At 49.1% G+C, this 18,067-nt stretch overlaps 1 protein-coding gene across 1 annotated transcript in view; it reads left to right on the top strand.

Annotated features, from left to right (window-relative positions):
* TENM4 (teneurin transmembrane protein 4) overlaps nucleotides 1-18,067 on the top strand; it is a 731,443-nt gene that overhangs the window by 482,520 nt on the left and 230,856 nt on the right. The window contains exon 6 of the mRNA XM_029957014.1: nucleotides 16,528-16,786. Within this exon, the coding sequence (XP_029812874.1) occupies nucleotides 16,528-16,786 (259 nt within the window). The remainder of the gene's footprint in view (nucleotides 1-16,527; nucleotides 16,787-18,067) is intronic.

The following is an 18,067-nucleotide window of genomic DNA, read 5'->3' as shown; positions in this document are numbered from 1 at the left end:
TTTTTTTGTAATATCATGTTTGATGACTTCCTTTCTGGGGTGATGCCTAACATGTATCAGATGGCTGCTTTTGCCTAATGTCAGCCATTAGATTAGGGAGGGATGAGGTAGTTCGTCCTCAGGGAGAAAAACAAAATCAATGTGAGTAAGCATGATTAGTAACCGCCTCCATGAGTAATGCAGCGGGAGGACGAGAACTTGACCAAGGCAGCGAACTGTGGAGCCGTGACCCAGCGGACAGCCTTCCCTGCCTCCGGGCTCAACATTGCAGCTGCTGCCACATCCACACGGGTCATGGTCTGCCACCTGGAAGTGGGTGTTTTCTCATTACTTAATATCCACCCATCACTACAGGACATTTTCTTATGAGGAAGAAATGGCCACTTTTGATTGTAGCAGAGCATTCTTTTTTCATTAGGGGGGATGTTTGTGATCATTTGTCTAACATATGTGCCTACCCGTAGCCAGCATTGGACTGGCCTCAAGGGACATGGAGGTGGGGAAGTCACCTCAAAGGGCTCACAATCCATGGGAGACATGTGCACGCACACATGCTATCGCAGGTCCCTTGTGGTTTCAGCTGTATGGGACCAAGGGAGGATGTGACCAGGTCTGTCTGAAGAGTAATGGAAGGGCTCTGAGGGGGTGTTGCAGTCTGAGTTGAATTTCAGCCTCATGATTGGTGACGGGGGTAGGAAAGGTACTCTGGGCTGAGAAAACAGTGCAGTGGATCAGACAAAACTCCCAGACATAGGAGAGAAACTCAACTCCAACTGAATTTTTCAAGGAAAAAAAAAATGTAGTGGGTGATATAACTGAAAAGTCCAGAGGATTATTCTTGATCAATGCGGCTAGATCCAGGCATTCCAATAATGTCTCCAGGAATCTCTGTTTCTGTCTCTTGACTTTGTTTCTCTTTGCTTTGGCCTCCTCCTTGTGCATACATCCCCATCTGAGAAAAGAAACCCCTCTAGGCTTATATGCTACTTGCTCTGTAAACCCGGTAAAAGAGTGCTGCTTCCCCCCACCCGCTCCCCCGTGACCTCTCCCCACAGAATCCTGGGATTGACCTTGACTGGTCTGACCAGGGTCACGTGGCCCTGCCTGAATTAGACACCCCGGCCGGAGGATTGGGGGTACTCTCATTGGCTACCGTGAAGCCAATCTATCCAAATGCATAGGCTGAGAGTAGGGATCCCTGAAACCAAGAGAGAATTGCTATTATTAGAAGAAATGCCAGACAAGCACGGGGGGAAAAAAGCCACATAGGTACATGAAAGAGGCGAAGACATGGTGGAAGGAAATAGGCTTGAGAAAGAGGAATCCTGCATGTCTTCCAGAAATGAAGACCAAATGGACAGCACTCAGCTCATTTTCTCTCCCATCCATTAAGGTCTTTGTGGTACAGTTACCAGCAGAGCTGGTCTCTGACAGCACCTCATACTCAATCCTGATAGTGGTTCCTGGGCATTACAGAGCATGTAAATATAGGGGTGCTCTGGGTTATTACCATTTTTATAAAAAGCCCAAGCGAAAAATGTGCTTAGCATCCTGCAGTAAGGCTGCATTGGCCAACCTTTAGGGCTTCTGCTCAGTAAGCATGAGAATTACCATGCAGTGTGCTGGGCACTTTGCAGGGCCTGCCCGGACAGCAGAGTGGAGGGATTCAGGACACCGACTCTGCCAGATCACATATGCATATACATATGCATCCTGTTTGGGCGAGTTCCACAACATCTTTTTTATACTTCAGTTTAGCCATCTGTGAAATAGGAATAATAATTGTAACTACCTCGTAGGGTTATTATGAAGACTGAGTTAATACGTGTAAGGCACTTACACTAGTGCCTGGCACATAGTATGCACTATACATGTGTTAGCTACAGTGTGTTCCTTACTGTTATGATTATTATTAAACTTTACAGCCATCCTGTAGGATGTGTCTGACTGTCCTTTCATAGATGGGAAAGTTGAGCCTTAGATAGTTAAGGCTCCATATTTTCCCACCATTTGGTGCTCTTCTGTAGTATCAAGCATCCATCCATCCATCCATTCATTCACTTATTCTTTCAGTAAACTAAGAGTCTACTTCATGTCAGCAATGGGCCAGTTGCTAGGGATCCACTGACTGAATTCTCTTAGCCCTACCAGACTTTCTGATCATCAGCTTTACAGGTGATTGATTTATTAAAAAATGGGAAAACAATGATGACTCATTAATGAACATAGCTTGTATGAGAAACAGCATATTCTAAAATATAGAGTCATTGAGGGGGTTATTAATAGGATTCTAGAAGTGAAGAGTTTCACAACAACTAACAAGTATTTGCTGAGCAAATGAATCAGGGTCAATACTCTCCATTTTGTCCACTTCCACAGGAAGGAAATGAGGTCCAGAGAGGTGGGGGGGACTGGACCATGTGCCAATATCATGGCAGGAATCAGGACCCTGGCCTGCCGACCATCCTGCCACCTTAAGAAAATGGGCAGGCATGAATCAAACTCACCTGGGTGCCTGGGTGGGCACTTTCCCTCCCCTGAGTGGTTTGGGAGAATTTGATTTTCACTTTGATTTCATCAACATAATCCAGAAATCTGGCGAGTCACAGTAACTACCACAGAGCTTGCTCGTTGCAAATGTCCAATAGATGTTGGCTGGAAGTGGCAATTCAATCCCTCTAAGTATCTTGAATATTACCCTGATTTCTGAGTTGTCCCCAGGAAATCCCAAAACATGAGAGGTCCACGGGAAAAAGAAGGGGAAACTAACTAGACTTGGTATTCTGATGTCTGCTGTGTGAGAAGTTTGGTGGGTGCTGTAGAAAGAGGGGGCAAGGCAGAAAAGTAGGCCTGGGTTTGAACCCTGACTCTGCTGCTGTGATCCTGGACCTCCAAGGGCTCCCCCTCTTACTAGTTGTGTTGTTCTGGACAACTGTCCTAACTTCTCAGAGCCTCGGTATCTCAGAGCGGTGAAGGGGTTACTAATAAATACTTTATATGACTGCTGTTTGGATAAAATATGATCACGCATGAAAAGAACTTAGCACAGTCCCCGACACATAATAATCTCTCAGTAAACAATGGACATTAGGATTGTAGGCCTAGCCAATAAACCTCTATATTAGACAGACAATAAAGCAGTACATGTCCTAGGCATTGAGAATACAAGGCCCACTGTCTAGTAGGAAATTCACTATTCTCTCATTCAGTTTTCACTCTGTGAGTAGGTATAATTATGTCTGTTTTATAGATGTCCTCGGAGAGGTTAAGTAACTTGTTTAGGCCACACAGCAGAGCCAGGATTCAAACCCATGTCAGCTGGACTCGGAAGTACTCTTCCTCTCCAGGACACTGAGGCAGTTTGGCCTTTCTGTTTTATTTTTTCCAGAAAACATAAGAAGCAGCCAGGCAAAAGTTTACTTTTTCCATTTCCTTATTTTGAAAAAAGACAAAGAAAATGTAGTATGATATTAGGGCATAGATGGAATTCCTGGGGGATGTGCCTCCAAATCCAAATTTGCTTCAGATTCTTCAAGATGCCAGGTCTGGAGACATACACCCCTTCAGCATTGTCCTTGAGCCAGCGCACTGCATCTGCTCTCGTCAAGAGAAATGTTCCTTAGGAGGCCCTGGGCTGTATAAATTAGACAGACCAGTGATCGCCTTGCTTATGAATATAACTATTGGATTAAGGTTCTATGCTGAATGCATTATTTGTTTTTGCAAACCTGAGCTGGGCTGATTGGATTTCTTTTTCTTTTTTAACATAAGTAGATTCTGAAATTGGAAAAATAAAATATTCCACCACCGAGAGAGAAGAATGAGCTTGGGGAATGAACCCGGTGGTGCCCACAGACTATACACTTTTTGCATTGAAATCAAGTTAGCACGATCCGCACCCTTGCTGTAGGGTCTTGCTCTATAAGCTGGTATATGCAGCAAGTACAGGGGCGGGAGCTGGGGATCTGTCTCCTCCTGAGTGCGTTGACAGGAGCACAGCACTTAACAAGGCCTTCTCAAGTACGCATAATAGGAATCAAGCCATTTACGGAGCCCCCGCTGTGCCGGGTGGATGGCAGGGGGAAGTTTGGAAAGTATGCCATAGTCACCAGGAGCATGGGGGTTGAACTCCAGCCTTGGCGTTGAGGAGCCATGGAGCACGAGCAAATTCTATGAGCTTCAGTTTCCTCATCTGTAAAATAGAGATAGTAACAGCTCGCATATACTGACTACCTGCTACATGCCCGTGTGCCTTAGCACTTCACACTGATCCCCCCAGCCTCCCCGCGAGAGTTACCTGCGTACTTGAAGTCAGGAAAGTGGGGCCCAAGAAGAGCCAGGTTTCTTGTGCAAGACCACATAGTTAGGAAGAGGCAGGGCCGGGATTCAAACCCACGCTGTGTGGCTCTAGAGCCCACATGCCAAACACTGCATCGGGTTCCTCTTACACCTCAGAAGACTGTTGAGAAGAGAAAATGCGAAGTGCATTAAACGGGCTTAGCTTAGTATCCAGTAGCCCCAAATACTTGGAGGCTATCATTAATACTATTATTTTTTAAATTATTTTTGAAAAAAGTTATAACTTTTTTAATGTGAATTCCTTTTTTAGAGAGAGAGAGACAGACAGCATGACTAGGGGAAGGGGCAGCAAGAGAGGGAGACAGAACACGAAGCAGGCTCAGAGCCTGACATGGGGCTTGAATTCATGAACTGCCAAGGTCAGGACCTGAGCTGAAGTCAGATGTCCAACTGACTGAGCCACCCATGTGCCCCTAGTACTATTATTGTATTTCAGTGGCCTGGGGATTGGACTGCACACTCAGCAGAGGACTTCAGGAGGGCAAATTCCTTTTATCTGTTTCTCTTATGTCTCGGTTTATGGACATTGATGGATGAAATACTTGCCTAAGATCTCCCAAGCTTGTATCAAAAGGAAAATCCACATGTGATCATGTCATAAATGATGAAAAGCATCTCTGTGATCTGCATTGGATGACTTTCTGCCTTTTCCCCTAAGTGGGGCCTTTTATGGCCTGAGGGAAAAGGTAAAGATCACTTGGGCAGGGGCCAACATGTTCCTGTGATTTGCTGGGATTGGATGGGCTGTCTTTGGTTGGGGTACAAGGCATTTGCGTGTAGTTTCTAGAGATTGTGGAGGGTACTGGGCTTGTAGTCTCTGGTTAGGGGCAGGTCCCCTGGGCAAGCCACCAAACCTTGAAGAGCCTCAGTTTCCTCATGAATAAAAGGATAGTAACACCTGCCTCTTAGGGCTGTTGGTATGGTGTGTTATCAAACATTAAAACACTTTGTGGCCCCCAAAACACCTCGTCCATACAGCTATTGATATAATTGTTGTCTAGTCATAACTAGACAAAAATACATTAGATGTGTGTGCGATTAATAAATCTCCCGATACATACAGCTTAATTCAGAATTTATTTTTTCTTGTTCTTCTGCCTCTAGGGGGCATCAAGAGCAGAAAGAGCAGAGATCTGTGCTGGGATCCTGGCTTTTATCCTTTCCCTAAAGGGCAGGTTTCTTGTTTTGTTTGTTGTTCTGTTTTGGGGTTAAGACATCACATTTAATAAAGTTGTCCCAAATGCTAAGGCCCGAGATTCCCCACTGTTAAAAATATTTGAGAAAGTTCACAAAGACACGAGTGGATTTATGTAACTCAGGAGGGTTTTGTCTGTAAAACTGGGATATTAAGTCTTCTTACCTGTAAAATGTGGAAATTAAGACCTACCTTACAGTATTACTCTGGAGATAAAATAAGAGCCTTGCTCATTGTCATCTGTCAATAAATACTTCTCCCCACGCCCGGCAACCTCTTGGTGCCCAGATATACAAAGATAGGGGCTTAATTTAGTTCCATTCAACCCGTAGGGAATATGAACTTAATAGCCTTTACAGGGAAGACAGCTGAAGGTATAGGAAGGAAAGACCAAGCAGAGATAAGATCTCTGCTCTTGAAGACTCTATAGCCTAAGGGGAATGTAATTAGATGTAATTCTACGTGAGTGAATTAATAGTTAACCTTAGTTGAGTCTGTCTACTTGCCAATCACTCTGCTAAAGACTGTTGGCACCACGTCCTTAAAATCCCTGAAAGGACACTAATCACTATATGGTGCTATTATCCCCATTTTACAGATGAAGAAATCAAGGCTTTCTGGAAACCACAGAGCTACTAAATGGTTGAGCCTGGTTTATGACTCAGTTCCGTCTGACTTAGCACTCGGCTTCCTGGCCACCATGTTGTTTGAATGGGATTTATGGCATGAAATTGGGATCCAAAAGAGATTTGCAGTGTGGCCAGTGTGTACATGGGGGCGAGATTGAACCCAAAGCAGCTTGAGCTTGAGCCAGGGCACTTGACCATGCCATAACGTTCTGTGGTTCTAGCAGCCTCTTGCTTCCATCTAGCGTGTCTGTTTTTCTTATAAGAGAAAATAGTTTCTTCAGAATTACTGATGGATGTAAAATGCAGGGAGGCACATGAACAGGGTTAATGAGAATTCACCTGGCCAGGTGGCCGTATTCCACCTCTTGAAGCGCCATGCAGTGGGGCCAGGGGGAGGGGGCCAGAATTGGGAAAACCACCTGATAAACTGCCCTGACCTTCAGTGCTGACATCATTTCAACAAAGCGAGCTATTCCTTGTGGGAACCTTGAGATCCATGGTCGTGATTTTCTTTTTGTGGCATCTTTGACTGTTGATTTAAATATTAAGAGTGTATATCCACCTCGGTGACATATCCACCGTTGTCTTTCCTGTGCAGTTTGGAGAACATCAGGTCAAGTTTAAAGAGGAGATCAGAGTTCCCAAATTACACCATGCCCCTTGAGAATCAGTGGCAGCCGAGGTGAAAGATCCGGCCACGTACCCTGGAGAGAGGAGTCATCTGCTCCTAGCCTCCCAGTCCCTGACATGTTCAGATAAGGCCCTGCCAGAGCTTAGAGTATGGTAGGAGAGACCGATGTGCCAACAAAACACGATAACTCAGAGTGAGCTCTGAGGGCTACAAGAGCCCAGAAGAGGTGCCTTGAGCCCAAACTGGGGGTGGAGGTGGTGGTCAGAGAAGGCTTCCTGGAGAAAGCAACTCCGAATCTGAGTTAACCAGGTGAAGGAACAAAGAAAGCCATCCACGCCTAAGAAAACAGCATGTGCCAAGCCGTGGATGTGAGACAAGCAGGGAGCAGCTTCATGAGTGGTTTTTAATTAGCTCGTTAACCTTAGTACCTTTTTAAAGAGGGGAGTGGGAAGCTCTGGGTGCTGCTCTGGAGCAGCGGGTTCAGGCCAGATGGTGAGGGGTCTCGTCCTGTGGGCAGGGAGCCACTGAAGCCTTAGCGTGAGGGAGTGATGAGGTTGTTTTCTCTTTTTTTTATTTTTTATTTTTTTTTTAATTTTTGAGAGACAGAGAGAGACAACGTGAGCAGGGGAGGGGCAGAGAGAGAGGGAGACACAGAATCTGAAGCAGGCTCCAGGCTCTGAGCTGTCAGCACACAGCCTGACCCGGGGCTCGAACCCACGAACCGTGAGATCATGACCTGAGCCAAAGCCAGATGCTTAACCGACTGAGCCACCCAGACGCCCCGAGATTGTTTTCTTTTAGGAAGCTCACTCCTGCTGACAAGTGGCAAATTAATTGAAGGTGGGAGAGCCTGGGGGTGGGGGCACACCAGTGTTGGCTGTGCCCCCCGGCTTCAGTGTCCACTTACAAGACCCGAGCTGGAGTAGCGATGGTGGGACTGGAGAGGACGTAGTAAAAGAGGGAGGAGGTGGTGGTGATTCTCTGAGGTCTGGTTTGGGGATTTGTGGACAGTTCTGGCAGCAGCTGGTGGTGCTGAGATCAGGAGCTTTGGAATTGGGGGCTGATAACAGGAAGGCGTTAGGTGCAGCTCTGTGTGTATTTCGTTTGAGCTGCAGAGGCTTGAAGTGCAGGGAAGAGGTGGAGGCTCTTTAAGCTGTTGCTTTATTAACAGGGGGAGCTCACTCTGGGAGGCAGCCCATTGCAGAGCTTGGCAGCAAGAAGGGTTCCCTTAACTTGACTGCTGGTGGCTCCAAGTAACTTCTGGCCTTTCTCCTGATTCTTCCTCCTAAAGCCCCGTGGAGTATGTCTGCTCCTTCTTCCATCCTTTAGCTATTTGGAGGCAGCAGTAGTGTTCTACACATCATCTTCTTTCCAGGAAATCCCCTAAAAGGGGCAAGGGAGGCATCCAGACTCAAAGTTTGCAAGGAACCTCAGGAGATCATCTATAAAAGGCAGACAAATTGAGGCCCATAGAGAGGAATGGACTTGCCCAAAGTCACAGAGTGAGGGAATGACAAAGCTGGAAACAGTTCTTTAACCTAGGACCCTCCATAACACCATGGAACCTGTGGTTAATTTCCTAGCTGTGGATTGCGCGGCTTAAATGACGACACTTGGACAGCTGATCATATGGCGTTTGGTGTGTTTCCCCAGGACTTCTAGACACATGTTCTTTAAGCCCTTTTCCCTAACCCTTCTCCTCTTCAGGCTAACAGCATCGGTTCGTTGTCTACATGCACAGGAATACAGTTTCTAAACCCATCACTATCCAAGGAAGCCAGGGAAAACCTTACCCCCAGAGACCTCTGGGCAGGATCAGTCTCTCTAATACTGGGATGACCCAAAACCCAGGCATCCCTCCTCTGACGCCCTCCAGCTAATCAGTAGCATGACCATCACCTCCCTCTTTCCTAGTGCTTTGCCCCGATGATCACAGCCTATTGCATTTCTATGAGTTTCTCTCCTGCTCCAACACACCGCCGACTCCTGGTGAATTGAATTGCACCCCCACATGCATCCACTTGCTCCTATCTTACCTATAAAATATGGTTTCTTTTTGATTTGGGACTTGATCTAACAGTTTGTGGGTCAGACCATTTTTGAAAAAGGTGAGAAGGTGACAGGAGAAGGCCGGAAAACTTACTTGACAACCAGAAAGCTTTCCCAGGACAGATTCTGCCCTGAGGTGGACGCAGCTTTAAGTGGGGGGAAGCCATCTACCCAGAAAAACTCTCCCCTGTGGCTGCAGGTGGCCTTTTCCAATCAGCCTGTTCCAATTTTATAGGCAGGGGCTTTCATCTCTCTCTGTGTGTCTGGTATCAAGCACAAGACCTAGAGAGAGTGACCTTTGCGGAAGGAATGGAAAGCGGGGAGGCAAGAGGAGAGGGTAGGAGGAAAGAAGCACTCTGCTTTTCTTTCTTCCATCTTTCTGCTTTCTTTGGTGCCTAATCACACAGCACAGTCCAATACCCAGCTTGCGGTACACATCATTTGTAAGTAGCTATTCATTAACTAATGCCCCAGGCTCATCTGCCAAGAATAATAAAGTCTGGATTTTAGAAAAGAGAAGGGACTCCCACCACTGCCTCCTCCTGTTTGTCAGTTGGGGAAACGGAGTTCAGATGGGTGACGTGCCTTGCCCAAGGTCACACAGCAGTTGGAGGCTGATAGGTACAAGCACAGGAGTGAAGTTTGGGTGGTGTAAGTTGGGAGACAGCTCTTTCAGGTTCAGTGGTGGCCCAGCGAGGTGTGTTCATACCACACTTAGAAAGATAGGTCCCGATGCCATGGACTTCATGCATCTGTAAGTTACCATGACCCTGGGATAGAGAGCAATGTTGATGATACCTCTGTCTGACAGACACACTGACACTCTCCTTAACTGTCTAGTCTGACACAAGCAGCGTGCCCCCTGCCCCCCCTCATACTCTAGGAGAACTCTCATTGCTAGATGAGGAATCCCGTGTGCATTTTAATGAAGCCTGGTGATTCTGGTTCACTCCTTTGACTGCTCTAACATTTGGCCTTCTAAGTATCCTCCAGGCTGCCCTCTGACTCCAGGCTCCCAGGGATACCCCCAGCTCTCGCAGGTGGGCTCTAGCCTGTCACTCTGCTCCCTTGCACCGGATCTCTGCTCTGCATATGCAGGCCCCCCACACCACCCCTGCCGCCATAAGGAGCCCATATCTCTCAGCCTGCGAGCCTTTGCTCATGCCAGCCTCCCTGCCTCGAATATCCTGTCCCTCGACTTTATATACTTCCACCCTGTCTCTCCTTACATGCCCAGTTCAAGTTCTTGTTCTTTCTAGAAGCTTCCCCAGACCCCTCTACCACCAAACTGCTGTGTCAGTGCCTGAGACACTGCCCTGCAGAAGATGGGGAAAGGCATCACCACACCCCTCTCCCCCCATCTTCCAGGGCCCCTCTGCGCTGACACTTAGCCACGCTTCTGTGGAAGCCGTGGGGCAAGGGGGCACAGGCGATGCAGGCCCATGTCGGAGGAGGGCAGCGTGGTCTCAGACGGGATGGGAGTGGAGCAGGCAAACACAGAATAATGTCCCGTAGTGGCTGCTTACCCACGCTTGCTAACGAGAACCACACCAAGTGCTGACTGCACTACACGCCCCTCAGGACCACTGGGTCACCACCTTTCCTGGCCCCTCCTGCCAAATGCCAGCTGTGCTCCCCAGTCATTGTCACAACCTGAAAACATGCCCTTCCAGACACGGCCACTGGAAAACCAGCGCGACAGGCAGTGGGGTTTTGCACTCCAGTTATATTGCCCCCTTATCACTGCATCTCAACACAGAGATTTTTTTTTAAGTTTATTTGTTTATTTTGGGGGAGTGTGGGGGAGAGAGTGCAAATGGGGGGGAGGGGCAGAGAGAGAGGGAGAGACAGAGAATCCCAAGCAGGCTCTGCATTGTCAGCGCAGAGCCCTATGCAGGGCTGGAACTCACGAACTGTGAGATCACGACCTGAACCTAAGTCAAACGCTTAACTGACTGAGCCACCCAGGTGCCCCTCAACACAAAGCGCTTTAATAGTTTGAGTGTCCATCCATAGTTCTGCCCTGAGGAGCAGAAACGGCCCCTTTGTGACATCAGGGCACCCTTTCCTACTCCCCATCAAGAAAACTGGAAGGGAAGCCCTAGGGAAGCTGCTGCCCTCCGCCTCCGCGGACCCTCTCCCCAAGCAGTCCATCTGGGGTTCAGGCCAAGTACCATTTCGAATCGCTGCACATTGGCCATGACATAGGAAGAGCCGCACAACTGTGAACGTGAACAGAAAACATCTGTTCAGGGAGGGAACGAACCGGCAGAGAAATGTTGCAAAAAATTCAGCCTCTAGTCTTATGCTTAAACTGGAGGTTTCATCTGGGGCTTCACGGTCCCTGTTCATTCTGGGCTCAGGTAATGAGAATACTGGTGATGGCTTTCTCTAACTCTTACCTAGGACCCTATAGTTCCCAAGGTGCTTTTATATGCATTTGACAAGGGAAGAAAGGGAAATGCAGGCTAAATAAATTGTCTGAGATCATCTAGCTTGAAGGAGGTAGAGCCGAGCCGGGCCATCAGATCCTGGCTGCCGACTGTGGTGACAGAGAGCTTTCTGGCCTCTCTAAATTGGTCGTATAGGCCAAGGTTCATTAGCTGAGCTCCCAGTGCGGCTACATCACCGTCCCGAGTTAGTGGTGCTCGATGGCATTTTAATGGGAGCCAAATAACTCTTCCTGTTGGCATTCGCAGGCAGCTGGAGTTTTTGTGTTTTATGGTAATTAAAGACCGTCATCTTTCATATCTGACAGTCCTTAGGATCCGATGAACGAGTGCCGTTCACGCCAGGTCGTCGTTAACTCCAGAGCAAGGAGACCTCAGGGCTCCTTTGGGCAGGAGTGTGGGCACCTGGCCCAGCACCCTTTCGCAGAGCCACAGCTGGCCTCAGCTTGCCGGGCTGTTGACACATTCGAATTTCTTGCCTGAGCCAAAGCCCTGCAAGTCCATGCCTTTTTCTCATGAGTGTGCTCTTAGGAAAGAACCCACTCAGCTTGAGCCTCACTGGCAGGCAGCCTGGGCCCCGCTTGTGGTCTGTCCCTGCCTGGCTCAGCCCTCCACCTGGCCCCCAAGACACCTTCCCCAAACACTAGGAGGGATCAGGGCACTCCCTTGCTTAAAGCCTGTTGAGCACCCTCTCACCCTCCCAGTGAAGGCGAAGTTCTTTCACGGGCCACCAGTAGGTAAGCGCCCCCCGCACCTGCCTTCAGGGTCTCCTCCTTGCGCCGCCCCTCCCGGCCATCACACTGCTTATCCAGGTGCCCCAGCTGGTTTCACTGCCTCTCTCTGAGGCCTCTGAACCCCTCACATGTGCCCGTGAGACACAGGTCCCACGTCATTTCTCCTGAAGCCTCATTAGCCCCAGTGGTCTGTCTGGCGGAGAGCCTCCCTGGAGCTCCCGGGGGTGAGGGGGGGCTGTGCTGAAGGCTCAGGAGACTCTTAGGAGCCACCACTGGAGGAGGGCTCACCATGTGACAGGAATTGACTGACATAAGCACTTTACCAGAGTCAATTCAACATATACACAGGAGGGAGGCTCACAACATGGGCCCTGGAGCCAGACTGCCCCAGGTCAAACAGTAGCCCCACCACCCAGTGGTTTTGCAGGTCACACAGCATATACGTGGCAAAGCCAAAACTTGAACGCAGGGCTGTTGGACATCGAAGCGTAGTCTCCTATTACCGACTGTTTGGAAGAGCACTCTGAAGGAGCCTCGTGATGTCTTCATTCAGGGGGACGCTCCTGGAGGCTTCAATGTTCGGATTTTTGTGGTATATAAAATGGAAGGGGGAAAAAAGCATCTGAGGTATTGGAGGGAACCAGCAACTGCAAATATATCTGAGAACTTGTAGGAAGCAAAAATACTCCCTGGAAAACCAGGCTTGCAAAACTCAGATAAGCAAGTGGCCTTTACTAACAGAGGTGTGCAGTGTAACAGTCAAAATGACTCATATCTGGGCTTGATTTAGAGATATACTTGGAAGCTATATCTGCAAAAAGAGGGTGTAAATTGGAATTTACAGCACAGCTTTGCAAATGTACCAGTGCTTACTCCCAGGTAGCGGGAGAGAAGCCATTGCCTGTGCGAGCAAGAAGTCCACCTAGCTAATTTGCTGTTCTCTCCTCCCCATTCTGTAAATACTGACTAGGGATATGGAGATGAGTGGCACCTGGGCCCTTCCCTCTGGGAGCAGCGGAAGCCTGCATACTTGGCACTGGAGCGAGGGCCATTGCTTTTCATTCATCCTCCAGAAAGTGGTGACGTAGGAATGTGTGCACCCTTTCACAGACCAGGGACCAGGGAGGTCAACTGAGTTACTGGGGGCCACCCAGCCAGTTTGTAGAAATCAGCAGGGAGTCAGACCTCTCCTGGGCCATCTCCGTCTCATCTGCCATTGCATTCCCAACACCCAGTATACAGGACCTGCCACGGATCAAGCACCCAGTAAATGCTGAATGAATGAGCGCTTCTAAGTTTCTCTCTCAAGATGGGAGTATATATTAGAGAGGGGGCAGGGGAGAAAAGAAGGACCCTCTATGTCTGTCCCCTCTCTCCTCCCTCCTGGCAGTAAGAGCAGAAAGGAGACTCCATTTAGACCAGAGGAGATAGTGGCTCCTTAGGAAGGTCATGTCTCTTGTTTGGGGTTGTGAGCAATCTTCCACTGAGTCCCCAAACACAGATCTTCTCCCTTGGGAACCTGGGAAACCTCAAAGTCCCCTTTCCTAGTGGTCTCAGAATGGAAGGGATGAGGGAAGGGAAACAAAGAGCCCAGCTGAAGCATCTGGAACCCTGGCTCCAGGTAAGTCAGTAAAGGGCCACAGAGGCCCATGGTCTAGACAGCCCAGGGTGATCTGCTATGATTGTCTGCACACAGACGTCCTCCACACTAGGTTTATACTCTTGGATAGACTGCCCACACTGCTAATAAGAGTCATTTACTCAATAAACCTATACTGAGCACCTGGTCAGCTGTAGGGCCTGTGATCACCAGCACAGAGGGGAGAGGGAGAGGCAAGATGGGCACATAAGTAACCCAGCTGTTAGGGAGAAGGAAAAGGTACGTGATCCAGGTTACCTGCTGTTAGCATTCAATCGAGAAGAACTTTGGGAGTGTAAATCAAGGAAGACTTTCTGGAGGAGGTAGACATTGAGCTGAGCTTCAAAAAATAGATAGGATTTGAACCAGGATATTCCTTATCCTAGTAGAATTTCCTTCTAGAAGTTAGTTTTTTAGATTTAGGTCCAGTGGCCTTATACTTTAAAATCTCATTGTTTCAGGACTCTTGGCAGTGCTTCTAAAGTCTTATCAAGCCAGAGCCTGGCATCCTCACTTAGTCACAAAGCAGAGGTCTGTAGGCATGCAGGCCAGCCAGTTCTGACCTGACCTCAGATACTTGCTGTCTGAACTGAGAGGTTTTCTTCTGTCTTTGGCCACGGACTGAGACAGTCAAGCTCGATTCTGTGTCTTATGCAAAGGCATCGTGGTTTGGTAGACAGAAGTCAGGCTTTGTATTAATAAGGACCCCTTTAGTGGGGCGCCTGGGTGGCCCAGTTGACTGACTGTCCGACTCTTGCTTTCAGCTTGGGTCATGATCCCAGGGTGGTGGGATCAAGTCCTGTATTGGGCTTCACACTGAGCATGGAGCATGCTTGAGATTCTCTCGCTCTTTCCCTCTGCCCCTCTCCTCCAAATGTGCTCTCTGCAAAATAAAACAAAAAGGGGAGGGGCCTGGGTGGCTGAGTCGATTGAGCGTCCAGCTTCAGCTCAGGTCATGGCCTCATAGTTAATGAGTTCAAGCCCCACATCAGGCTCATTGCTGTCAGTGCAGAGCCTGCTTGGGATCTTCTGTCCCCCCTCTCTCTGCCCCTTGCCCACTCACGCTCTGTCTCTCAAAAATAAATAAATCCTTAAAAATAAATAAAAATAATAAGTAAAATAAAGGACCCCTTAGCAGTTCTGCAAACCTCAGCTTCCTTATCTATAAAATGGGAATGATAGTAATACTGCCCTCTGGGGGGTGGTTGTGGGCATTAGAAAACGTAAGGCTGTAAAAGTACACACAGTTAAGTGCTGGTGGCAGCAACTATCAGTATCCGTTAGGTAAAAATGCCACAAGGAGGTGGACTCCTGGCGGGGGACCTGGAGCAAGGGCTAGGTCACTCTTCACTGCCGGCCTCCTGATAAGCATTGGACAGTAGTGGTCCAATCCCTCTCGCTGCTTCGGAGCCCTGGACTGCAGCCAGCAGCCTGAAAGGCCAAGGGTAGGGGGGACACTCAGCCAGCTCAGGAGGATGCTTCTGCTGCTGGCTTCTGTCCCAGGCTCCAAATGTCTCCATTAAAGTGATGCCGGAGGACGGCTGGACAAACCAGACGACCCTGCTATTCTCGCCTTCTCCCTGGTCCAAGGCGGGCTGCTGTCTGCCTGTTTTGCCTCCCATGCCTTACCCCCTCCCACTAAGGGACATTCCTGCTGGCACCGCATGGCACATTTTTAGAGCGGAACCTTTCCATTCCTGGGGACCGTGCTCATCGGAAATGTAGTTTAAGCCACTAGATTGCCACAACAGACCTCTTGGCTTTGGGCGAAAGGTGTGGCAGGAGTGAAGGGAAGAGGGAGGAAGATGAAGAGAGGTAGGGCTGGATGGGTGGGTGGGTCACACTCTGAAGGGCTTGCTAGACCCTATGTGAGCTTTATCCTGAAATCTGTTTTTCACCCAAAAATCTGGTGGTAATACTTACTGTTCTGAGTAGTTGAAGGGAGTAAATGAAAGATGTATCTTAATTTCCTTGTCTGTCACTTGGGGATAAAAATAGTACCTGCTCCTCATTGGGTCATGAGGATCAGCTGAACTTAAACATGGAGCAGGCTCAGAATGGTGCCTGGCACATAGTAAGTGCCCAGTGGGTGTTAATGGTCGTTCTTAATAACGCCCAGGTGGTTTTTAGTTCAGCTCATTCCCTTTCCTCTAAATTTGCCCTTCCCCGACGCTATCACTGACCACTTAGCCTAAAATTTCACCACAGCCTCCACTTACCCAGGCCCTAGGCCCTTTCCTGACTTTATGTGTTCTTGGATTTATCACCACCTCAGTAAACTATCTATGTTCCTTATCTTGTTTGTTTCATTTTCTATGTACCACTAAATATAATTAATGTTTGTCAACTTTTAGCATCTGTTGGAATTAACTGGAGAGTTTGTGAAATCAGATTGCTGGGACCCGCAAGGGTTCAGGGTTTAGTAAATCTGGGCCAGGGCTCCAGAATGTTCTCTTCTAACAAATTCCCAGGTGATGTTGAAGCTGCTGGTCCCGCACCACGCTTGAAAAACAAAGTATTAAAGAAAGTATTAAAGAAACCGTGTGAAGTGGGTGTCGTTAGAGGCTACTTTTTTTTTTTAATCTTTCTTAATCTTAACATCTTAATTATCTCTCTTTTCGAATTTAAGCTCGACGGGCACAGGGATTTTGTCTGTTTTGTTCGGTGATGTGTCCCTAGCCCCGAAAATAATAGGTGCTCAGTAAGTCCAGGTCTGGCAGCCATCTCCCCACCGCACGGACACGCATGCTCGGCCGCGCCCATGGCCGCCCGGCTGCGCCCGCGTGGGCCTCGGGACCAGGTGGCTCGGCGCCCCGCTGACCGCACGTGTTTGTGCCCTAGATCACCCGGGCGGCCTGCAGAACCACCCGCGGCTCCGGACGCCGCCGCCACCACTCGCTCACGCGCACACGCCCAACCAGCACCACGCGGCCTCCATCAACTCCCTGAACCGGGGCAACTTCACTCCGAGGAGCAACCCCAGCCCGGCCCCCACGGACCACTCGCTGTCCGGAGGAGAGCCCCCCGCCGCCGGCGCCCAGGAGCCAGCCCACGCCCCGGACAACTGGCTGCTCAACAGCAACATCCCCCTGGAGACCAGGTGCGGGCCGGCGGGCTGAGGGGGAGGGGCCGTTCCGTGTGCCCCCCACCGCCTAGCTGGGATGCGGGCAAAGCTGGCAGAGGCTGCTCTCTGGCCGCCCTCCAGAAAGGGAGCCGGGCGGCGGGATGGGCGTGGGGCAGGGAGAGCAGGCGCTTGCGAATCCGTCAGCCCCATGTCCAGGGCTGGCCTGCCGCTGACAAAGGTATGAGCCCTTCTGTGCCCTCTTTCCTCGGCTATGCGGTGGGGGTGCTGCTCACTGGAGGGAGCTGTTGTCAAAGCAGATGAGAGCTGAGTGTGCCCCGGGGGGGCAGAGAGCAGGTTCTGGTCAGTGTTTAGTTGGGCTCATATCTCGGCCTTTCCCTACTGTGATTTTGTCACCCCGTGCCTGGCCTGGGGCCTGCCTGGCCTGGGGTGGGTGCTCAGGGAATGATCTCCCCCCTTTCTCCCCGCCTCCTGTCTCCCCCTTCTCCTCCCCTCCTTTCTCTTCCCCCCTCCTTTCTCCTCCCTCCTCCCTTTCTCCTGCCCCCTCTTTTATCTTTCCCCCTCTCTTCTCTCCTCTCCTTCCCACAGACTTCTTACCATACCCCTATAATCCCTAACATTGATACATCAACAATTTGCGGTTACAAGACCTTTCATACTTGAAATGTGATGGAATCCTCACACCTATAAGAAGTCCTTATTGTGATTTGTGATCCCGTTTGGGAGTATTGGAAGCTGAGAATCAGAAAGACCTGACTAGCTCAGGTCACATAGATGGTGGACATGTGGCTAAGATGTGAACCCAGGACACCTGACTCTTCACTGTGCTATTTCCATACACCACGACCACCTTCTGGTCTCCCCTGGCCTGGACCTGCCCCCTCTGCCGCCTTCTAGCCTTGCAGGGTGCTCCCTTCCATCTGGGGACTTCAGTCAGCGCCAGTTCTGTAGCTGCCCTCCTTTCCTCTGGTTAGCCACTATTTTCCCAAAATGGAAATGAGCTTTTATTTTTTTCTTATAAGATTATACAGGCATACAAACTCACTGGAGAAAACGCAGAACTATATAAAGACAAAAATTAGATTTACCCATAATCCAGAAGGAAAGCAAAAATAAGATTAAAATCTGACAAACCATAAGACACTCTTAAATACAGAGAATAAATTGAGGGTGACTGGTGGGGTGTTGCCTGGGGGATGGGCTAAATGGGCAAGGGACATTAAGGAGGACACTGCTTGGATGAGCACTGGTGTTATATGTACGTGATGAATCACTAAATCCTATTCCTGAAATGTTTAC

The sequence above is a fragment of the Suricata suricatta genome, chromosome 11 (genome assembly GCF_006229205.1).
Source record: "Suricata suricatta isolate VVHF042 chromosome 11, meerkat_22Aug2017_6uvM2_HiC, whole genome shotgun sequence".
NCBI classification, from domain to species: Eukaryota; Metazoa; Chordata; class Mammalia; order Carnivora; family Herpestidae; genus Suricata; species Suricata suricatta.
Note: the sequence above shows the minus strand (reverse complement) of the source record. Positions and strands in the feature narration are given on the sequence as shown.